Source organism: Panicum virgatum, chromosome 8K, assembly GCF_016808335.1.
Source record: "Panicum virgatum strain AP13 chromosome 8K, P.virgatum_v5, whole genome shotgun sequence".
NCBI classification, from domain to species: Eukaryota; Viridiplantae; Streptophyta; class Magnoliopsida; order Poales; family Poaceae; genus Panicum; species Panicum virgatum.
The window spans coordinates 2,073,273-2,096,414 of NC_053143.1; the positions used below are offsets into that span (position 1 = coordinate 2,073,273).

The following is a 23,142-nucleotide window of genomic DNA, read 5'->3' on the forward strand; positions in this document are numbered from 1 at the left end:
TCGCGAGACGAATCTAATGAGCCTAATTAATTCATAATCTGCTACAGTGATGCTACAGTAACCATTCGCTAATCATAGATTAAGATACCTCATTAGATTCGTCTCGCAGTTTAGCCCCAGGGTTCTGCAGTTAGTTTTATAATTAATATTTGTTTAATACTTCTAAATACTAAAAAGTTCCAGGGACTTAAAAAAAAGTCTCTGGAACCAAACAACCAAACAAATGGGACCTGTACGAGCGCCGGTGCAAGTTTTTTAACCAGGAGCGTGACCGTGAGGAGATGGCTCGCCGCTTCAGCTACTTCAAGGACACTGTGCTGAGAGTCGAGGAAAACAAGAAATCCGACCTGCCTTACAGACTTGGGATTAACCATTTCGCCGATGGAAAGCTAAGGGAACTCTGCATCGAAGGTTCTGCCATGAACTCTCGACGCAGAAGGCCAGCTTGTTCTGCTTCACCCATCTATGCAACTGATGAATCCATCTGCAATTGAATTCCGTGCACTGGTTTGTATCCACTCTTAAAAAACTTTCTTCTATTCTAATTTCGTTGATTAAAGAAACATATATATAGATGACAAAAGGGAAGTCGATCGATCTCTGACCGATGGAGGGATATCAGCTTATTAGCTGGCAGTACCTTAAGATAATCCAAGTGAGATGTGATGCTGTTGATGAGAGGAAAATTTCAAGTTGCTTTATTCTTGTGCGCATTTCACATACGTAAGTTAGCTAATGTGATGCTGTTGATGAGAGGCTTCTGTATTTCTGAGATTTACCGTAACCTTTATTTATGTGAAAGAAAGCAAGCAAGCAACGTTGAAGTCAGTTTTCTGCTGTAGCTGGTCAGTTCTTCATCTTCGTAGCGTAGATAACATTTCTTTATCTAAAATTGGCACTTCCCTTCTATCTAATAAATTTAGGTGACGTGGGCTCATTTGGGTTTGAGCTGGGCTGCTTGGGGAGCGCAGCCAGCAGCGCGGCTCATTTGTGTTACTGGGCTGCTACTCTCCATGCATCACGTGTGTGTCCTTGGAATGGGCCGCATACATTTCCAGTTCCAGCAGGGCTGCCTGAAGAAGTACATTATTACAGTGATGATGAAAGAACACCAGTTCATATGCTTGATGCTTCCTCTCAAATAAAAAAAAAAGGTTGATGCTTCACTCTACTGCAGATGGGGAAGGTCTCATGTGCCGTTCCGTTTTTGTTTTCCCAGGACTAGCTAGCTTGTAAGCAAGCACAGGTCAACTCAAGATACGTACCTGCACCGACAAACTAAAAATAAGAATTATAATAACTAGTTCTTCTAATAATTATTATTTTTTCAGAAAAAAAATATAAAAAATAGTGAAGAGTCCAATAAGATTCTCTGGTGATCATAAAGTGTAAGCATCAACGCATGCACGGTGTTAGGGCTAATTTAATTAGACGACAGGTCAATATCAGGAGCTACCTAGCAATTCAGCTGTCTAATCTAATCTAATTAATTCCACAAGAACTCAGACGCAACGTCGTAGAAGGTCGTCGCAAGCTAGCTAAAAATGTGGAGGAATTACCTTTAAAGGCTTCTCAACAAGTATAAGCAACAAAATCAATTACTCTCTAAACTTTTATTATATGGGTGCATGGATTAAGTAAGAAATATAGTTGATGTTTAGAGTCGTGTGTTGTTGCTTCATCGACATGCTAGATCGAACCCTTGATTTGCTTAATTATCTCACACAGCAGGCTGGGATTAATCTTTTAGAATGTATGTATCCATAATTAAAGTTGGTGAACTTGCTAGCTCCTTTTGAGCCAAAAGTACAGTCAAATGCAAGCTTTTTAGTTTTTACCACTGTCACTACTAGTCCTTTTTTTTTCAAATAAAAGAAAAAAAATTACTACAGTAGTGGCTGTAGTGCGTAACATACATGGGGGCAAGTGTATACTAGTACTTCACACCTTTGGACAGAAGACAAGCCACATCTTCGTTTCTCTCGATGCATATAATATAGTATAATAGAGAGTGCAATGCTGCGATCTTGATCATCAGTCGTCTTAATAACGAAGCTTGCACGTCGTGTTTAATTGGTTGAGATGGCGTAGCTTAGTTTGTGATCCGAAAAAAGTTGCATCAAGATCATGCATTATTGGTAGGAGGGCCATGTGAATATGGGCTGGCATCTAGCTACTTTTGACGTGTGCTCTAAATTTTCATCCGGATTGCATGTACAGCTAGCAACCTGCAACCAGGCATCACGTACAGTGCATTTCCCATTTCCAGTTCAGTGGCATTCCTTGATAGGCTGATCCCGTGGAATGAATGAATGTATATATAATGATCTTTTTGTCATTTTCTCTCCTATAATTTTAATGCACTACAGTTGATTTTTAGGATGTAGGCCCCACGATACCATGAGAGTTGATTCTTAGGATGTACTCTACTATTTGAACTGAATTTTATTTGGGTGTACATTGTACTTTTTAGGAGACAAGTACACTAAAGATTAGGCAACCTAATTGTCAATACTTTTTTTGCGGGTACTAATTGTTAATACTAATATGGATTGAGAACTTTCTTTTTGAAAATAGCAAAACATGGCATTTCTAGGACTTGCCATTTGGATCGACAAATACGGCGGCATTTTTTTTTCCTGTCACTTTCCTTCAGAACGAAATCATGGCGAATTAACCGAGGGATTCGTCAGTTTGAATCGAATAGAAAAGGGAAAAGAAATGAAATAAAGCAAAGTGGGGTGACTTGTCTGCATATAAATATAGAGTTCCGTCCGGTACCTGGGCAGAGATCTGGGAGTGGCAACAAATAACTGTAAACCGGAAGGGCGAAAAGGGGAGATCAAAAGGGGGAAACGGAAACGAGCTCCACGCACACCACACCGCGCTCCTCTGACGAGACGAGGCGGCAGGCGGCAGCCGGCAGCAGACCAACACCCTCCGGCGCGGCGCCCACCCAAATCTCCCAGATCAAAACACCACGTCGGAGGAGGCAGGGATACATTGCTTCCGAGCAATCGAGAGGTCCTCCATCGCAGGTAACCCCTCCCCTGCCCTCCCCTTTGCGATTCCCTCCTCTGCTCTTCTTTCCCCTTTCCCGGATCGTTTCTGGGTGAGCGAGCAAGCCCCCACCTCTCTCTCTCTCGCGTGTGCCCCGCCGGCCTCCGCCGTCCGCGCGGCGCGCCCGTAGCAGCGATTCATCTCTGAATCCTAGGTGCTGCTGCGGCAATGGAGTGGGGAGGACGAGCTACAGTCGGACGGACGGAGGTACTATACTAGCAAGCTGCGGCGAGCGACAAGGCTCGCGGTAAATCGCAAGTGCGCTCTTGTCGGGCCGGCACGTCAGTGCAGTACGGCACCACGCCACCACCGGCTGATTCTACCTGATGGAGTGTTGCTTGCTAGTGTAGTCGTGCTCCATACTTCTTGTGATGCAGAGAATACACACCTGAATGCAGAGAATGCGCACCTGACACAACTCGGACAATTGTTTACCTGTATCGTGAACCAACGTTGCCAGTGAAAACTATAGAGAACCATTTGCATCGTCTTTTTTAAATCCTTGTGCAATCACTTGCACTTTGCCGGAAATCTCAGGCCCAGGCATAACCTGCACCACTTCCAACTTGTACAAACTGTATTGCTTTATGCTCTATATGCATACATACATTTATGCTTACTGGGTGAACTGCTCTTCTGATTAATCACTTCGCCTTGTGCAGTTCAAACTTGTATTCCTGGATCTGATGGTGTCGGTCTCTTGGAGACTGTAATTCAGCTAACATTGAATTGAATTCGTGAAAGTGGAGATGACTTCCGTGAAGAAATCCGACAAGAAGGCTGTCCTCGACTTTGCAGCATGGAGTCTCAATGTTACTACATCTGTTGGAATCATCATGGTCAACAAAGCTTTAATGGCTACGTATGGATTCAGTTTTGGTATGTCTGTAGCTCCGTGCTTAACTGAGCATTTATTTTTAATATCAGACTATCATCTTCGGTCTCTAGTCCTTGTATCTGTGCCTAGTGAGTGGTATAATCTTGTGTTGCCACATTTTGTTATGTGTTTATAAGACTTCAAACTGAATGCTGTATGCATATTTTATATTTTGAATACAAACGAGTATTGTCCTGATAATTCTTTTTCCTGAACAAAGTAATGGTATTTGTTTACTAATGTGGACTTCATACGTTTTCATTAGGCATTGCACATTTGGAAAACTGGAAAGCATCTTATAAAATTCTTTTTAGTAGTTTTAACTGTACCACTGAAAGTTTCCTACCTAAATTTTATCAGACTTCAATTTGAATGATGCATACTCTTCTGCAAAATCTTGGTTGCAAATGACAATGCTTTCACCTCACTTGCTTCTTAACTATTGAAGAATAGTTCTATAAAGTGCCCTGACTATTGGGCGCTTCTGCTGAACCTGAAACCAGCACTCTTCTAGACTTCCTTGGTGTAATTGGTAATGTGTCTGTTGAGCTTTAACGGCCTTGACTGAAGTAATAGGAATATGCTAACATTATGTAATTTCCTACTGAAAGTTAGGTGGTTGCATGTTCTACCATATTTCTGTACCTTCTCAACAAACTGTACATAGGAATTCTGAGATTTCTCCTGCCATCTCAGTAATTACAATCTTTTTATTTTTTGCAGCCACAACATTAACTGGGCTTCATTTTGTCACTACCACCTTGATGACAGTCATATTTCGGTGGTTAGGCCTGAGCCAGCCTTCCCAGTTACCGCTAGCGGATCTGATTAAATTTGTGATATTTTCAAACTTGTCAATTGTTGGGATGAACGTGAGCTTGATGTGGAACTCTGTGGGCTTTTATCAGGTTAGTAGATTTTAAAGTAGCTAAACTTTGTGGCTTTAAATTTGTTGCAACTGATTTCATTCTTTTCCTTGTTCAGATAGCAAAGCTGTGCATGATACCTGCTTCATGTCTTCTGGAGATTGTCTTTGATCATGTACATTATTCCCGGGACACAAAGCTGAGCATAATGGTTGTGCTTATAGGAGTTGCAGTCTGCACGGTTACTGATGTCAGTGTGAATGCAAGAGGTCTAATTGCGGCTGTTATAGCTGTTTGGAGCACAGCCTTGCAACAATATGTAAGTTTTTTTTTTAGCATGACAATATGTAAGTTTGATCACCTTCACATGCTGATTTCTTGTATGTCAGCTCACCAGTAAGATTGCTTGCTATAACTGATTGTTTGGTTTTGGTTGCACTTTAGCTGCGAAGTTTGTTGGCACACTATGAATCTTTTCAAAAGACATAAGTATTAAAATATGCCACTCTAGTGACATGATGCTCTTTAATTTTGCAAAGGTGTGAATGATTAGCAGTTTCTGATAATGCTCCAACTTTTCTTCTATACATTGCAATATAAAAGAACTCGACTGTTGGGGGAAAGACTGCCCCCATAGCTTTGCACTAAGAAGAAATTCTTCCTGGCCCGGTCGAGGAAAGGCCCCGAAGGTCGGCTCCCCATGTGTCCTGGGCACCCTGTGGCGTGTTCTATACATTAGGATTCCCACCATGCCAGTATTGGTATTTTCCATGTTTGAACTGTTAGAATTGATACCATGTTCTCATGATAATACTGCTTATCATTACACAAGTTATAATCCATTTCCGAAATGTGATAGCATGATTTCATTTAATTTCACAACTTTGGTATTCTATTACTATTCCTATCATGTACCCAATTAAAAGAGGCACCATTTTGATTCATTTGTAATTTCTGCTCGATTTGCAGTATGTTCATTTTCTCCAACGGAAGCATTCTCTGAACTCATTCAACCTCCTGGGCCACACTGCTCCAGCCCAAGCAGGGTCCCTCCTGTTAGTGGGACCATTTGTGGATTACTTGTTAACAAGCAAAAGGGTGGATCACTTCAATTTCTCATCTCTTTCTCTGGTAAAGGCAGTCTCATAAAAATGTTTCTTACTACATGCTTTCACACTAGTTCGATGTAATTAGTTCTTGTGGCTGGAATTCCACAATCTACTAATGCTAACTTCTAGCAACTACAGCTTCCTTCAACTGTCATCTTTTTGCTTGATCAGAAGTTTTTATTTGACTGTTATCCTTACCATACGTTTGCCTGACTATGCAGTTTTTCCTAACACTCTCGTGCTTCATTGCCATTGGCGTTAATCTGAGCCAATTCATCTGCATTGGGTGGTTTTCTGCTGTATCCTTCCAAGTCCTGGGCCACATGAAGACCGTGCTTGTTTTGTCCCTTGGGTTTCTCTTCTTTGGCAAGGAGGGCGTGAATCTTCAGGTAGTCGTCGGGATGGTCCTCGCTGTTCTTGGAATGATCTGGTATGGGAATGCGTCAGCAAAGCCTGGTGGCAAAGAGCGGCGCAGTGTCCTGCCGGTGAGGTCCGCAAGTCTCAAGGGAAGTTCAGAAGAAAAGGATGATTCAGAGGAATAGTCCTGCTATCTCACTGAAGTTGAGATGAGAAATAGCCCTGTGCTGTGAGGTTAAATTTCTGGTGAGGGAAGCTACAGAAGATGAACTCTTCCTGATTCTAGTAGAAACTCAGCATTGTTAGTTACAGGTATACGGGTATACATCCATTGTTATAGTGACAGGTATATTATGACAACATTTTTGGCTTTCCGATTCAATTTGTAGGGAGGGGGATGACAGTTACACCAAATATAGTGTAGTTGTTTGCAAAACATTGCCTTCAGTATTTCGTGTGAATTTGCGATGAGCACTTGTGGCTGGCTTGCACAATGCGAGCATTGTATCTTTCGTATGTTTTGGTTGACAATTTATTCAACTGATGAAATGCAAATCAGCAGCCACTGTCTGACCTCTATTACAAATTGATGCGGCTGAGTAGCTGAGCGTGACGCTCTGCCAAAGCCCAGTCAAAACGATGATGCGCTGCCTCCAGTATACAACCAAGCGGACTGGCGGTTCTTTTAATTTGGAACGAAAATTGCTCAATTACAGATAGGTCTCTGTGCACTATCCGAGTCTGTTGGCTCATGGCACACACATCATACTGCCAAAATATATCATATTTTAGGCATAGCATGAAGTTTTTACAACAATAAGCACCAATAGACTTACTTAAACAACAAAAACAAAAACACAAAAAGAGAAAGAAAGAAAAAAGGTTAAGAAATGTTACAGAAACAAACACAAAATGTATAAAATGTTAAGTATGAGCAATCAACAATTTGATCATCCCTCAGAACGCCAGATCTCAACAGAGCATATAAAGATATTGGTTCCTTCAACCTCCCATCCCATCAGAGTGACGAGGAGGGAGCACCAACTGAATGAGCGCTCAGATTACTAAAATGTTCATCACGGGGATATATGGAAACTGCGTGATCAACATAAGGGGAAAAACATTCTGAAGGAAGCGCCGATGCATCTCAATGTATCAGTTTTCTGATAAATTTTCATGTAGCAACAGATGTCATTTATTAGAATTAGAACTTTTGTTGTAGGGAACATATCCGGTGGAAACTACAACCTTCGTGAAAACCCATGCAAACCACGGCAAAAAAGTCCTTTAAATTAAGTCTCCACAACATCAACAGCTTCGCATGCAGTCATGTGTGTGCATTCAGAATGCAGGCGGGACGGATTGCAGCTGACCGCAAACCCACAAAGCTTTGCCGCCAAACTAATTTGCGGGTTTGCGGCTGCCCACTAATCAATCCACGCCGCTGATACTTATTTCGTGGACATAGCGACAGAACACACGAACCCGCATGACCCGCATGCAAAGCAAAGCAGCCAAAGCTGGCTTGCTCGTCGACCGCTTATCCATTTGCTCACCGGCCGCTAATACAGATAGCTGAGCATTGCTGCTAAAATGAAAAAAAATATATCTAGAATAAACAGTAGATCTAAAAGGAATTAACATTAAAAAACCTTAAATTATTCTATTCGATTGAACTAAATTAACAACTCAAAATATTATCTCATTAGCTTTTTTCTGCAAGGCAACTTGGTATCTCACAAAGGCTTTTAAGTTAAAAACAAGGGAGTAGCTGCAAAGCGTCTTCTTCGTTCAAGCACACCCTTTCTTCGAATATAGGAGTACAATAAAATTAAAATAAAAAATCTTGATCAGATCAATAGTACTCCAATGTGAAATCTTAGCTGCAGGAGCAAAGAAACTGTAGTGTCTACTATCATTTGAGTCTAAATATAGTTATTCATCATTGAGAACTCTAATTTCAGAACAATAATGGTAAGAACAAACATTATATGCAGCTCATAGTTTTTAATGATTTGAAAAGACATTAAAATTTAGAATCAGCGTATAGTTCAATCTGATTGAATTAAACCAACTACTAAGGATAGATTACATTGAGGTGAACCACATCTCATTAGCTTCTTTCAGCAAGGGAACACCATAACTCACCAGGACTTTTAAGTTAAAAAAAGGGGGAGTAGCTGCAAAGCTTCTTCTTCCTTCAAGCAGACCCTTCCTTCAAAACAGCTACAAGATTTCTCTCAGATTCAAAACAGGATAGCATAGAAGCAACTCTACTGCATAACAGATTCAAGAAGAAAATACCTGTCAGCTTTTATTCTAACTGATCCTCGTCATCGCTAATATCATCTTATGCATAACAAGTTTGCATTATTAGTATTGCACTTCATGAGCCATGATGGCACTAATGGCGATTCTTATCATGTTTTGCAATATTGAAGTAGGCATGGCGTATAACCTCTGGTTGCTGCTACATACGGAGAAACATGAACAATTGAAAATTTAAGCAACTACCAGAAATTGCCTCTAGCACATATGGAGAAACATGAACAATTGAAAATTTAAGCAATTATCAGAAATTGCCTCTAGCACCTAACCGTGGCATATAACACTAGCTGAACCATGTCATGTCAACTCTTTAACAAGGAAGTCGAGACCATTTCACAAAAAAAGAAGTCCAGACCATCATGTTTGTACTACTTTAAGATATCATAAGGCTAGACAAAGGAATCGTTTGTAACCGGTGGAATTCTAAGGAAATTTAAGTCCAAGTAGTCATAAATATTTTTCCAAAATCCACGACATTACTAGTCTACAAGCATGCATTTTCAGATTCAGATTTTGCTAAAATCCAAATAATCGGAAACACCCGTGAGATTGTGCTGCTAAAATTACCACTATGGATCAATTAGCCATGATGCAAAATTGAAGGCGTTACTTCCCAGGTATGCCCTGCACATGCATACAAGTATACAACGAAAGGCAAGGCAACTTGCGTGGAGAGGGTAAACAAATCAGGATATTGTGCTCTGATTCCTGAGATGACCTGCGCGCAGATCAAAAGTAAACGCAAAGGCGAACCCAGAGATCCTAATTTTGCAAGGAACCAATCACAGACATGAAGAGGAGTCTGCATACCAGGAGAGTCCTGAGCGCGGGCCAGTCCCGGAGCAGCAAACGAGGACAACGGCCGGAAAGCACAGCGCAAGGCGCTCAGCGGTGAAGGTATTGTGCATTTGTGCTGCGCTAATCCTCTCCTCCGTTGACGGCATGACGGCAGCGGCGGCGGCCGCCGTCGCGGCAGAGCATGAGGTCTGGCAGACAGAGGCGATGTGAGGAGGTGGACGAAGGGCGACAATAGTAGTGTTTGTTCCCTTCGCCGTACACCGCGCAAGAAGGAGATGCAGGCGGAGGTTGGCGGCGGCGGCGGCGGCGGCTGAGCACCAATAGGTTTCTTGCGGGTTTCTCGTGGGTTCTCGTGGGTCGGTCCTCTATCCACTGGGCTTGGTAGGCAGGATAACAGCGACCCGCAAAAGCATTGCAGCTGGGCCGCATGGGCCACGAGAGTTGATTTTGCGGGGCGGCTAGGCGGGTTCGTTTATGAACCCTCCCCGCCTGCAACCCGAGTGTGCATAATAGAGCACAACCATCCATATAGCATCAAGCTGGTAAGATTTGTTTTGAGCTCAGCTACTACCATCAAAAGAAGGAAAATGTACAAGACCAAATGAGTTTCTTGTTTGCCATATCAATGCCATGTATGCATCCATTATTTTTTTATGATAACAGTTGGCTGATGTCAAACAATAGTACCAAGTCGGTCAGTCCAACAAAAACCTGCTACTACCACTGACCTGATGCCGCTCTATCTCAAAGCAACATATCTCTCTCCTCTTTCATCTTATTTGCAATCTCAATTACCTTTGGGTTATAGAAACGGTCCATAACATACTTCTTTTCCTCTGCTTGTATTTCTTTGATGACACTTGGGTATGGGTTTGGCGGCGGTTCCTTCCCTTCACTGCGAGCGATTTCTTTCAATTCCTTGTATGCTTTCTTCTTTGCTTTCTTTTCTTTACGATACTCAAACTGGAAAAAGGATGATAGTCATCAAATAAAACTGACACTGTTTAAACATGTACAGTTCTATAACTTGCAAATTTAAACAGAGTGGGCTCAGAATAGGATTCTGTGTTAAGGGTATTTGGTAAAATTAACAAAAGGACATCTTCAGAATAGGATGATTACATCTGCCACAGCCATTGCATAATCTTCGCTGACTCCTTGCTCTTTCAACTCCAAGACACGCCAAGCGAAAACTCGTGCTGGTGGCGGATCAAATCCGCTTATCCTGAAACGATGGGACATGTATCAAAATTTGTGGTCAGTATTAAACAAATTTAGATAAGAGCACCACTTGTATGTGCAAAGGAAATAGATAAACAATAGAACATTCGCGCTTCCCTTAAAAAATTTGGAGTCTTAAATACATGTATACTATTTCAACTGTACACTGCTGAAGTGGTAAATTTTATAAGGTAAACACAAAGCACACGATAAGGAACTTACTTGATTGCATCATGGTAGAGCGAATCTGGATGCTTTTTGAAGAACTTGTTAACGTACACATCCTCTGGCAACTCAATCTTCTTGATCTTTCCATCCACACGAGGAAATGCCACTGGAGGTGCCCTGATCAACAAGTCTCATGTTTCAACTGACCAGCAAGCAATATGACGAGAAAAGGAAAGGCAAGACTGTAACACAGTAACAGAAAAGTAAAATAACAGTTTGAGAAAATAACTGCAAAGCATGCAGATTCACTGCATCTTCAGTTTACAAACCTCTAGCCTCACAGTGTAGCACAACTGAACCGCGTAAAAAAATGATGCAAACGATTTATGACAGCAGAAATGATAATATAGCAACATGAACTACACAAATCACAGCTATAAGCAGGACCATGTCGTTCAGGGTGATTTATTGATGAGAAAGAAATTATAAATCCACCGTGTTTCAGCACAGAATCATGCCATTTTACAACATTTCAGTTCACAGATCCTTGGATGAGCAACCAAATGAACCGTATATAATGGCCCGTAGAGTTTCGTGGACATAACCAGCTACGCGCAGCGCAGTTTACGCGTGGATCTGGCAACCAATCGCCGCTAGAAGGGTGGATGAACAGAGAAATGCAGGCGTAGATGCACAGACACAGCTAGAAGGATATGGCGACGTGGGGGTGGGGTAGGAGAGGACCGACTCTTCCATGGCCTTGAGCCATGTGGGAGCGGGCTTGGCGAGGACCGTACCCCTTGGTCGTTGGAGTGGAGGCGGCGTCCACCTGCGCGGGCGGCGGGCGGGGGCCGGGAGGGGCAGACGGCGGCCAGCTGCACGGGCGGCGAGCGGGAGGGACGGCGGCGCGCCTTGCGGCGTGCGGGTGAGGGACCTGAACCGGCCCACTAAAATGTAGGCGAGCGCTGCAAAATCTGAGGCCCGTCGGAGCCCAGAGGCAATTATTCTGTTGGCTGAAACAGGCTGTTCCCGGAGCCCAGTACGTACTGAAATCTCCGATCAGAGGCAATTCGCCTGAAATCTCGAGAGAACGTACTGTTCCCGGCCTGTCCGTTGGCTGTTGGCCTGTTGCCCGTACTGCACGTCAACACCGTGCACAAGGCTCTCTGATCGAGAGCCTCTCTCTTTCCTGATACATACGGTTTCCATAAATCAAGGAGGGTAGTTTAGCCCGTGTACGCCTTTTTTTTTGCATATAACTCTTGAATCTTGATTATATTATTATTATTGGTTAAATCAATCAATGAATCTACTACGCCTCAACATCTGACGCTATAATCAGATCGACATGTAGATGTTGATCTATGCAAAATAAAATTACAGGGGTCGACCCCCAAAAGAGATATCAAAATTCTTTATGCTATATAAACAAATAAAAGTTGGGGATGTAGCTCAATTGGTAGAGTGTTAATCTATGCATGATAAAGGTTCGGGGTTCGACTCCTCGCATCTCCAAAAATAAATAATTTTGTTATTTATCTTCCATCTATAAAAAAAAAAGATATAAAAGTATTTATTCTGCAAAACCAATAAAAATTGGGGGATGTAGCTCAACTGGTAGACCGTTAATCTATGCATGATAAAGGTACGGGGTTCAACTCCTCGCATCTCCGAAAACAATTGTTTTTGTTTAATTTATCTTTCATCTATATAAAAGATATAAAAATATTTATTGTGTAAAACTAATAAAAAGTTGGGGGTGTAGCTTATAACTGGTAGAGTGTTAATCTATGCATGATAAAGGTGCGGTTCAACTCCTCGCATCTCCAATAAAATATTTTTGTATTTATCTTCATCTATAGAAAAAGATATAAAAGTATTTATTCTGCAAAACCAATAAAAACTTGGGGATGTAGCTCAACTGGTAGAACGTTAATCTATGCATGATAAAGGTACGGGGTTCAACTCCTCGCATCTCCAATTTTTTTTTTAATTTATCTTCCATCTATATAAAACATTTATTGTGCAAAATTAATAAAGAGTTGGGGATGAAGCTCAATTGGTAGAGCATTAATCTATGCATCAGCGCACATCAATGGGCCTCAACGAATGGGCCCAAATGAGCCCACTAGCTTCTAAGTTTACGTTTTCTCTTGTTTCCGCTTTCTATGGAAGAGAAACGTAAATCAGTTCTTAAACCTAGCGAGGAAACGCTAAAACCCCATCCTCCATAGGACCATAGCAGGCAGCTGCTGCAGGTACCGTCTTCCTGCCATGGCCATGGCGTCCGCCCTTGCGCTCCTCCTCACGCCCCGGCCCATCTCCGCGAGGCCCACATCGCCTCATCTCCACTCCCGCCGGCTCGCTCTTCCTCCTCCCCGACCGGCCACCATCTCCGCCTCAGCCGCCACCCACCCGCGCAAGGCCGGGAGCCTCCAGCAGCTCCATGCCGCCTCCTGCTGCAGCAATTCAGCGCCAGCCGCAGGCACCGGTGGAGGAGGCGCTACCGGCGCGAAGGATTGGCGATTCTTCCTGGCATGGTAAATCGATTCTGCTGCATCTGCTGGCTCCCTGACACGCAATTGAGAATCCGAGTGTGCCCATCTTCAGATTTTATTTATGCATCGTAACAGGTATTTGATGTCTCTTGATAAGAATCCGATTGCAACTAAGGCTGTCACTTCTGCCGTCCTAACTCTGGCCGGGGACCTCATCTGCCAGGTACATTTGCAGCATTTGGCTTCAGTCTGATGCAATGCGCCATCACCATGGATTTCGTACTGACTTTCAGGCAGCCTAGTACTACTATGTTACTATTTGTTTTGAATTTTAATTGTTCATATAATCGAAGCACTGAAATATCTACCATAATCCCAACACCTTGCTTCAACCTAATTGTGCTCAGATTTATTTTGTTGAGCGCAAATCTGTGTATGAATCCTCCATAAATCTGGTGTCGGCAATAGAATCGCACAGAAATTTGGTTCCCAACCATGACGTTCTCTCAATTATGTGAAGTTATTGTGGTTTATTGCAGTATTTACTATCACTGCTGGCCTTTGATGGGGTAGGTGACTAGGTTCACCTTTGAAACTTGAAAAAACAAAATTCTTAGACAAGCAAACTATTTACAGTACTACTCTATGGTGTAATAACACTGATACAGTAACCAACTTTGTGAAATAACTTATTAATGAATGCATGCCAAAGATGAAAATTGAACAAGCAAGCAAGCAAGCAAATGAAATAACCTAAGAAGTTCAATCCATTGACGGCATAGGGGATTGCAGCAACAAGTGTATGTCAGCAGAGGACTGAAAAACATACTTAACGTTTTCATCTGTATTGAATTGTTAAGGTTGAAAACTTGCCTTGACGGCTCATCAAAGTGTTTTGATCCTATATTTGTGACTGTTGCTATTACTTTCTACTTAAAACACCAAAATGTGTAGTCCTAAATCTATTTTCCTTGCTGTTCCAGCTTGTGATTGATCAAGTTCCAGAGCTCGATTTAAGGAGAACATTTGTATTCACATTTTTGGGAATTGCACTCATGGGGCCAACTTTACATGTCTGGTAATCTTTTCTGAGCTGCAGAAGTAATTATCAGTACATAGTGTAGCCAGCATTCTCCGCACTGCTGTTTTGTTTGATAGTTAGTCTTCATATGCAGGTACCTTTATTTGAGTAAGTTAGTGACGATCAGCGGAGCATCAGGTGTCATTACTCGCCTTATACTTGATCAGGTTTGCCTTTTTTTGCCCCCTCTCACCCTTGCAATCCCAAGAAAATATACTGTCGTCATGTAATGTTTCTTTGTTTCTACAATTATTGTATTTGCTTCTGATGTTTTTTTTTATCTCTTCTCATCCTGCTCAGTTCATTTTTTCTCCCATTTTCATCGGACTTTTCATGAGCTTACTAGTCACCTTTGAGGGAAAACCCTCCCTTGTAGTGCCAAAGCTGAAGCAGGTGAGGTGAACCTTCCATACTGTTTGGCACGATATGCATGCACCCGGCCTGTTTCTTGCTATCTAATTTTCATCTCCAACATCTACAGGAGTGGTTATCATCAGTGGTGGCAAATTGGCAATTATGGATACCGTTTCAGTTTTTGAATTTTTACTTTGTCCCCCAGAAGTTTCAGGTATTTTAAGATACTCTTGTCCGCAAGTTGTTACACTAGCGTGTTGTCTGTGTTGGCCTTGCTGACACTGAAACTTTTTTTCCCTCACTCAGGTGCTTGCTGCCAATTTCGTAGCCCTTGCGTGGAATGTGATTTTGTCATTTAAGGCTCACAAGGAGGTTACTGCAAAATAGGTGGCTTGGAGCAAAATGGACATCATATATAGTAGGTTTACTGACTGACGATGCGCATGACGATGTATACTATATCGTGCCTCTGTTTATAGCATGTTGTTTGTGCTGTGATGGGTTGATGAAGCTCATCGCGTAGGCATTGCTGCCTCCTTGAGACTTGGTTATGCCACCAAGGAACGTAATAAGAAGACAATTTGTTATGGTTGGTTGTGTTGGAAACGGTCTTCAGCTATCCGGACTCCGCACACGACGCGCACGACGCAGTCTGAGCGCGACGCGCACGACGCGCAGCTCCGCAGGCTCCGCAGCGCGTCCGCCGGTAGTGTAGGAGTTAGTTAGCTTCCTGGTGATCCAATACTCGATGTACATGTATAAAAGAGAGTTCAGTGATCAATGTAAATCACGGTTGCCATAATCTTTCTCTACATGGTATCAGTCAACTTCCGCATCTCTCTGATTTCCTTTCCTTCTCCACCGCCGCCATGGCACACAGCCCGGCACACTCTGCCACCTCGTCCAGCTCCGGCGACGAACCGGCGCCCACGGCTCCCGCCTCTCTTCTCCAGACCGTCAACATTCGTTCCCATGTTCCGGTCCTTCTGGACATGGATGAATCCAACTACAGCCAATGGCGGTGCTGTGTTGAATCTGTTCTTGGCAAGTTCAGTCTTGAAGACCATGTCCAGGCGCCGCCCCCTCTCGCTCAACGCGACGCCGCCTGGCGCATGGCCGACCACTGCATCGTCAACTGGCTCCACAACTCCATCGCCAAGAACGTCTTCGACATCGTGTACAAGCCGCGCGCCTCCGCCTTCACCGTCTGGAACGACATCGAAGGGGTCTTCCGCGACAACGCCATGCAACGCGCCGTCTACCTCGAGGCAGAGTTCCGCTCCATCCAACAGGGCGACATGACGGTCACCCAGTACACCTCCAGGCTGAAGCAGCTCGCCGACGGTCTGCGCGACATCGGGCAGCCGGTGTCTGAACCGAGCCAGGTGCTCAACCTGCTCCGCGGCCTCAGCTCCAAGTTTCGCCATCTCCGTCCTGGCATCGCCGACCGGAACCCGCCGCACACCTTCATGAGCGCCCGCTCATAACTTCTCCTGGAAGAGCTCCAACTTCACCACGACTCCAAGACGGAGGCCGGCCAGGCTCTCTACGCCAGCCACGGTACGGCGTCAGGCTCCTCCGATGGCGGCGCCAACCCTCGCTCCAAAGGCAAGGGCAAGAAGCGCGGCAAGGGTGGCAGCACCACCTCCCCCGGCAACGGCTCCTCGTCCTCGTCCACCGGCGGCGGCGGCGGCGGCGCTCCCCAGCGGCGCCCGTCCTGGCCGACCAGCTACAACCCGTGGACGGGCCTTGTTCAGGCGTGGCCGATGCCCTTCCGGAGCCCCGGTGCCGGCGTCCTGGGCTCACGTCCTCCGTTCCCGGCCCAACAGGCGATGACGGCCCAGCACCAGTTCCCTGCACCGCCTCAACTCCAGCAGCTTCCCGCGCCGCCGGGCAGCTCGAACGCCTGACAAGCGCTCTGTACAGCGCTCTGCAGTCCGCCGGCGTCGGCACTACTCCTCCGAGCGCGGGCGACTGGTTCCTCGACACTGGTGCTTCCGCCCACATGTCCTCCTCGCCTGGTATTCTTACTCACCCCTGTCCTCTCCCTTTCTCCTCATTCATCACTGTTGGAAACGGCGCGCAGCTGCCTGTCTCTCATTCAGCTCACGCCACCATTCCTACATCTTCTTCCTCTCTTCAGTTAAATAACGTTCTCATTTCTCCTTCACTTGTTAAGAATTTGATCTCTGTTCGAAAGCTTACTCGTGATAATAATGTTTCAATTGAGTTTGACCCTGCTGGCTTCTCCATCAAGGATCTTCCAACACAAATGGTGAAGCTCCGCTGTGATAGCTCGGGAGATCTTTACCCTCTGCGCCTGTCGCCACATCATGCCCTCTATTCTTCAGCATCGCCGACGGTGGACTTGTGGCACCTGCGCTTAGGGCATCCCGGTGTTAAGCGTTCTAGGATCTTAGCTCAAAAGGAACCACGTAGATGACTCACCTTGATCATTAGGACCTCCCATCTTCTTGTTCTTGGATCTTGTTTCTTGTATTTGCCTCTTTGTGTGTTCTTAGTGTGTGTGTTTTTGCCGGTCACAGAAACCCCGGTATTGGCAACGCGAGGTGATCAGTCCCTTGCACGGGGTTCTTCCCCGTTATATAAAGCCGTTGCACACCGGGGGGGAACCGACATCAATTTGGGTCGGTTTTCGCCCCTGACCAGGACGGGAACGGGATGTTTCCATCCCGTTTTCTTATCTTCTTCATTAATTCATCTTATCACTTTACTGTAGATTATTTAATGAGCTTACTGTTTAAGCTCACAGATCATCATCCCAAGGATCTTAGCTCAAAAGGAACCACGTAGATGACTCACCTTGGTCATTAGGACCTCCCATCTTCTTGTTCTTGGATCTTGTTTCTTGTATTTGCCTCTGTGTGTGTGTTCTTAGTGTGTGTGTTTTTGCCGGTCACAGAAACCCCGGTATTGGCAACGCGAGGTGATCAGTCCCTTGCACGGGGTTCTTCCTTGTTATATAAAGCCGTTGCACACCGGGGGGGGACCGACATCAATTTGGGTCGGTTTTCGCCCCTGATCAGGACGGGAACGGGATGTTTCCATCCCGTTCTCTTATCTTCTTCATTAATTCATCTTATCACTTTACTGTAGATTATTTAATGAGCTTACTGTTTAAGCTCACATATCATCATCCCAACATTCTCCCCCTTGATCGTAAGTGCTTAAACTTATAAGTTTATTTTTTAACAAAATAGTACATCAAGACAAAAGGAGCTCCATAAACTTTATTACATCAGCCTTATACAAATTTACAGACTCACTCTTTGACAGACAGTACACCAAGACACTAAGTTACAATAGTCAATTAAGTACTACTGAACTAAGTGACTATGGTTTCTGAACAATCTCCGAGGAAGTCCACATTAGGATTATGGGGAGACGATGTCACATTGGTCCCAACTAATCCAGGATCAAGGGCTTATCTACCAAACCCATACCGGTAACGTGATCTTTGAATACACTGGGTGGTAGGCCCTTTGTGAGTGGATCCGCCAACATAGACTTAGTGTTTATATACTTAATACTTATTGTCTGATCCTGGATCCTTTCTTTCACAACATGGTACTTAATGTCAATGTGCTTGGCACCACTCATTGACTTGTTGTTACTCGAATAGATTACTGCTGGTTGATTATCGCAGTATAATGTGAGTGGCTTTGAAATGCTGTCAACCACTCTAAGTCCCGGAATAAAATTCTTAAGCCATACTGCCTGCCCGGTAGCCTCATAACATGCCACATATTCAGCCTGCATTGTCGACGATGCAGTAACACTTTGTTTGGAGCTTTTCCATGATATAGCTCCTCCTGCGAGTGTGAAGATATAACCTGACGTGAATTTCTTAGTGTCAACACATCCTGCAAAATCAGCGTCTGAATAACCTATGACTTCAAGGTTATCAGACTTCTTATATGTGAGCATGAGATCTTTAGTGCCTTGCAAATAGCGAAAGGTCTTTTTAGCTAATTTCCAGTGTTCTGGTCCTGGATTTGACTGAAATCTGCCAAGCATCCCGGTCACGAATGCCAAATCAGGGCGAGTGCAAACTTGTGCATACATTATGCTTCCGACAGCTGAGGCATAAGGAATTGACTTCATCTGCTGTAAGGATCGATGGACCAAGAGGGGGGGTGAATTGGGCCTTTTTCAAATTTCTAAGATAGATAAAACAACCTTAACCTATGCAATGCTAGTAAGGCTCAATTCACCAACCGGCTAAACAAAGCAAACTACACAAGCTAACAAAGATAAGAAACTAAGCAAGGTAGAGCTAAGCTATGATCTCTAAGGTCAAGCACATCAAAAAATGCATGAAAGTAAGTGCTTGAAATGAAAGAGAGTGCAAGAGACAACCGGATTTTTTCCGTGGTGTCGATGTGTTGGCACACACCCCTAATTCACGTTGTGACACTCACTAAGAGTCTTGTCACCTCCCATGTCACCGAGACTTGGGCGCTCACTAAGAGTCTCCGTTCACCATCCCGGCGTGGTGGAGCTCAAGCCACGTACAATCTTCTTCTCCGGGCTCCCACAATCCTTGGCAAGCTCTGCGAGAAACACTTCGATCACCAAGATCGTCTAGGTGCTGCCAAACACCAAGAGTAACAAGCTCCTAAGCCTTCACTTGACCTACACTCAGTTGGCCCTAGCTCAAGCACACTTGCTACACTTGCAAAGGATGAGTTCTTCAAGGTTGAAGCACAAACTAAGCACTAGATCTTCTCTCTTTTGCTCAAAGCTCTTTCTCTTCTTCTCAAGGGTGGCCTCAGGTTTTCAAGGTGTCAAAGGCAACTGAAATGAGCCAGGGGTTACCCTTATATAGAGTGGAGGAGGTCACATAGCCGTTGGAAGTTTTCTGCAGAAAAACCATGACCACCGGAAGAACCGACAGTATAGAAAATATGGGCATCGGTTCAACCGGTCTCTCTGTGTCAAAGAAGTAGCCGTTGGAGTTCTGACACAGTATCCACGCTTGCGTCATTGCACCGGTGCATGCTCCATAGGGGCATCGGTTCAACCGGTGCTGAAGAGGTTCGCTGATCAACTCAAACAAGCGTTCTGGAACAAAGTACATCCAATGCACCGGTGCTTTGATTTTGAACCGTCGGTTCAACCGGTGCTGAAGGGAAGTTGGAGTCCACCAAACATGCTCTCTGGAACAAAGGACTTTCATTGCACCGGTGCTTTGATTTCTGAGCGTCGGTTCAACCGGTGCTGAAGAGAGGTTGAAGTCCACCAAAACATGCTCTCTGGAACAAAGGACTTCCAATGCACCGGTGCTTATCTTTTTTGACCATCGGTTCAACCGGTGCTTTACTTGATTTCTGCCTTCATCCAGAGAAGATAGACCGACAGGGCATCGGTCCTTCCGCCATGCATCGGATGCTCCGATGCTAGGGCACCGGTTCAACCGGTGCAGTTGATTTTCTTTGTTTTCAGCTGTTTTGACTTGGATTCGAATGTGACTTTGATTGTTTCTTCTTCCAAGAGTTGTGTTGACTTCTATTGACCATATTTTGCTGTTTTTGAGTGAGTGTGCAAGATTTCTAAGGCCAACTCAAGTTTGATCAAGCTACTAACTCATGAACCCCTCTTAATAGTACGATCAAGAACTAGAAACTATAAAACCTAACTAAAACAAGTGTCCTTCAACTCCTTGTGACACTTGAGACTAGAAAGGTCCTTAATCTTTCAAATTGAGTCCTTGGTACGCATGATTGTTTTGAATTGAGGGGTCTCCTTTCATATTTCATATGAGACTAATCCAGTTGTTGAGCTTTCCTTTAAAACACACGTTAGTCACATACGGTTGTCATAAATCACCGAAACTTACCATTAGCATCTATCGGCCTAGATGCGCTACAATCTCCCCCTTTTTGGTGATTGATGACAACACAAAGTAGAGATACATACTATAAGAAAATGAAAGAGATAAACAAGCATGCATTACTTGAAATAAAGGCACATGTAGGGACATGTCAACACAGAGCATACACAATATCCAAATAACATGTCCATACACAAAAACCAATGAAGATCCAATCACTCCACAAACCACCAAGCTCCCCTATCTCTACTCCCCCTATCTACCCTATCTGTCTCCCCCTTTGGCAACAAAGCACCAAAAAGGAAGGCAAACTAATCCTGAGCTGGAGAAGGCGGGGTCTTCCGGCTGGGTCCGGTGGAGAACTGAGCGGCGGAGTCATCAGCGTCGTCGTCCGTCCAGTCGTCGTCGACCGAAGAAGACTTCTGCTCGACCGGAGTCGTCGGAGCAGCAGAAGTAGCTGGAGTAGCAGTAGAAGCTGGCGCGGCGACGATCGTGGAGTCCGTCGGAGGAGCAGACGTGACGGGAGTCAGGTCTGGCTGAGTGGGGCGCACGACGGACAGACGGAGCACCTCAGGCTTTGAAGGTGACTCGAAAGTGAGTGACTGAGCCGAGGGGTGCTGGAGCTGGTGTAGGATCTGCTGCTGTCTATGAAACTCTGCACGCTGCTCGGCTGTCCAGACACTAGGCTGTGGAGCAGGAGCCGGGGCAGCAGTAGGAACAGGACTGGCAAACAACCCGGTCTGAAGAAGTGGTGACATCGGGAAAGATGACAAGGGTGTCTGCACAAATCCGCCAACAGGTGGAGGGGGAACAGTGGGGTCGAACTGGAGCTGCTGGGGTGTAGGGAGCTGAGGCTCAGGCAGTCCAGTGTGTCGGTACAGCTGACCGAAGCATCCCGAGAAGAAGGTAAACATTTGCTGCTGGATCTGGGACTGCTGCTGAAGCTGTAACCTCATGGCCTCCTGCTGCTGTCGAATCCCCTCAAGCACTAGAGTCTGGGCCTCCTGCTGGCGAGCCTGCTCGGCCTGCATGCTCAGCTGAGCTGCAGCAAATCTGTCCTGCTGATCTGAGAGCCGAGTAAGAATGGCAGCGAGTGCATCGGGCTGAGTGACCTGAGCAGTGGAGACTGGAGGAGCGGGGGCTCGTGCTGCACCAGAAGATCCTGCCTCATCATCATGAGCTCCTCGAGGGACGGTAACAGTGGGAATGAAGTCCTCGTCATCCTCCGAGTCCTCTGAGTCAGTGATCAGGTAGTGTGGGAGCTGGGCCTCTGCTGCTGCTAGAGAAGCGTCCTCGGCTGCTGTCAAATCATCTGCAACTCTACCCTCAGCCAAGAAATGCTCATCCAGAACCCGCTGTGCTCGGCGCTGGCCTCTCGAGCCACGACGACCGTCTCGAGGAGTAGCTGGTGAGTAAAAACTGAAGTGTGTCCTCGAGTGCTCCAGCTCATCCATATGCTCATTTTGACTTAGCTGAGCCAGAATCCAACAGATCCAATGAGCAAACGGATGACGATGGTGAACTGTCATCCCATACAGAATCACATCCTCTAGCTCGCAGATAAAGAAGTCGACTAGGTCAAAGTCACGACATGTCATGATATAAAGTAGAAGCCACTGCTGCAGAGCTGTGATCCCCTCATTGTATCCAATCCGAAATAACAGACTCTTCCTCAAAGCTAGATGGATAGAGTGTGCCATGGGAGTCAGCCTGTCCGGAGTCCTCGGTGTGCCAGGTAGGAATGGCTGCTGAAAGAGAATACTGATCTCCTCGTCAGACGGGACGTGAGACTCATGAGGACGTCGAGGAGGTACCGTGCTGCCATAAGCCTGATAGTGCACGAAGTGTGGCTCCTCGACAATCTGAACTCCAAGATAGGTAGCCAGTCGTGCTCGGGTCAAACGATAGTGCCTCTCCAGGAACATGAAGTCAATAAACTGCCGGTCCTCCTCAATAAACAGAGTGGCGTAGAAGACTCGAACCCACTCTCGAATGTATCTGGACCTCTCACTGAGTAGAGCAGGCAATCCAACATATCTCTCAAAGAGAGGAAGCACTGGAGTCCCACCTGCTGCTACACGCATAGCTACCCAGTGGAGCATCTTGTGCTCACTAATCTTGATGTCCAACTGGCAGTAGGTGTGGTAAAAAGACTCCTGAAGCAGAGTGTAAAAGCGACGATCAACTCCGACATCCCTCTGCTCGGGAAACCACTGCTCCGGGGTCACATAACGCAGTCTCTTGACCCTAGGTCCTGGAATACCCCTGAGATCGAACAACTCAACCTCGGGCAGCTCCTCACCACTGTCCTGACCACCTGTCTGAGTCTGACTGTCGGTGTGCTGCTGCGGTGCATGACCTGCTCCCCTCTGTGTGCCACCACCTCGAGTCCGTGGACGTGAGCGGGACTCAGGTGTGGCCTGAGCTGTCTGAGTACGTCCTGAGCGACGTAACTGTTGCTGTGGCTCCCCCTGAGCCTGAGGATCCCTGATCCTGAGTGAGCCCTGCCTGTCAGCTGCGTCTGCCACTGCCTCAGCCTGCTCTCGCTCGCGGTCCTCACGTGTGCGCTTC

At 45.3% G+C, this 23,142-nt stretch overlaps 3 protein-coding genes across 3 annotated transcripts; 2 read left to right on the plus strand and 1 right to left on the minus strand.

The window, feature by feature from the left end:
- Positions 1–2,846: 2,846 nt before the first annotated feature.
- On the plus strand, positions 2,847–6,763 carry LOC120646066 (UDP-rhamnose/UDP-galactose transporter 6-like). Its single transcript, XM_039922774.1, has 6 exons — positions 2,847–3,038; positions 3,723–3,939; positions 4,661–4,845; positions 4,922–5,122; positions 5,773–5,934; positions 6,134–6,763. The coding sequence occupies exons 2-6, from the start codon at positions 3,810–3,812 to the stop codon at positions 6,452–6,454; spliced, it is 999 nt and encodes a 332-aa protein (XP_039778708.1). The 5' UTR covers positions 2,847–3,038; positions 3,723–3,809; the 3' UTR covers positions 6,455–6,763.
- A 1,378-nt stretch (positions 6,764–8,141) lies between these two features.
- Positions 8,142–13,060, minus strand: LOC120646479. Its single transcript, XM_039923037.1, has 7 exons — positions 13,047–13,060; positions 11,881–11,973; positions 11,582–11,797; positions 10,839–10,961; positions 10,518–10,620; positions 9,408–10,358; positions 8,142–9,315 (listed from the first exon to the last, which is right to left on the minus strand). Exons 1-6 carry the CDS (start codon positions 13,058–13,060, stop codon positions 10,140–10,142), a joined length of 768 nt encoding a protein of 255 aa, XP_039778971.1. The 3' UTR covers positions 8,142–9,315; positions 9,408–10,139.
- LOC120646068 (protein sym-1-like) lies at positions 13,002–15,304 on the plus strand. Its single transcript, XM_039922775.1, has 7 exons — positions 13,002–13,324; positions 13,418–13,505; positions 14,266–14,360; positions 14,458–14,530; positions 14,664–14,756; positions 14,845–14,931; positions 15,024–15,304. The coding sequence occupies exons 1-7, from the start codon at positions 13,059–13,061 to the stop codon at positions 15,102–15,104; spliced, it is 783 nt and encodes a 260-aa protein (XP_039778709.1). The 5' UTR covers positions 13,002–13,058; the 3' UTR covers positions 15,105–15,304.
- The last annotated feature ends 7,838 nt before the right edge of the window (positions 15,305–23,142 follow it).

Excerpts from the sequence above, each read along its gene's own strand:
- LOC120646066 (XM_039922774.1), top strand. The coding sequence starts at position 3,810 with ATGACTTCCGTGAAGAAATCCGACAAGAAGGCTGTCCTCGACTTTGCA. Across the intron at positions 3,940-4,660 it reads TACGTATGGATTCAGTTTTG|CCACAACATTAACTGGGCTT; the intron begins GTATGTCTGTAG and ends TATTTTTTGCAG. Across the intron at positions 5,935-6,133 it reads ATTTCTCATCTCTTTCTCTG|TTTTTCCTAACACTCTCGTG; the intron begins GTAAAGGCAGTC and ends CTGACTATGCAG.
- LOC120646068 (XM_039922775.1), top strand. The coding sequence starts at position 13,059 with ATGGCCATGGCGTCCGCCCTTGCGCTCCTCCTCACGCCCCGGCCCATC. Across the intron at positions 13,325-13,417 it reads TGGCGATTCTTCCTGGCATG|GTATTTGATGTCTCTTGATA; the intron begins GTAAATCGATTC and ends GCATCGTAACAG. Across the intron at positions 14,932-15,023 it reads TTGTCCCCCAGAAGTTTCAG|GTGCTTGCTGCCAATTTCGT; the intron begins GTATTTTAAGAT and ends TCCCTCACTCAG.
- LOC120646479 (XM_039923037.1), bottom strand. Across the intron at positions 11,798-11,880 it reads CAACGGACAGGCCGGGAACA|CCAACAGAATAATTGCCTCT; the intron begins GTACGTTCTCTC and ends AGCCTGTTTCAG. Across the intron at positions 10,621-10,838 it reads CTCTACCATGATGCAATCAA|GATAAGCGGATTTGATCCGC; the intron begins GTAAGTTCCTTA and ends CCATCGTTTCAG.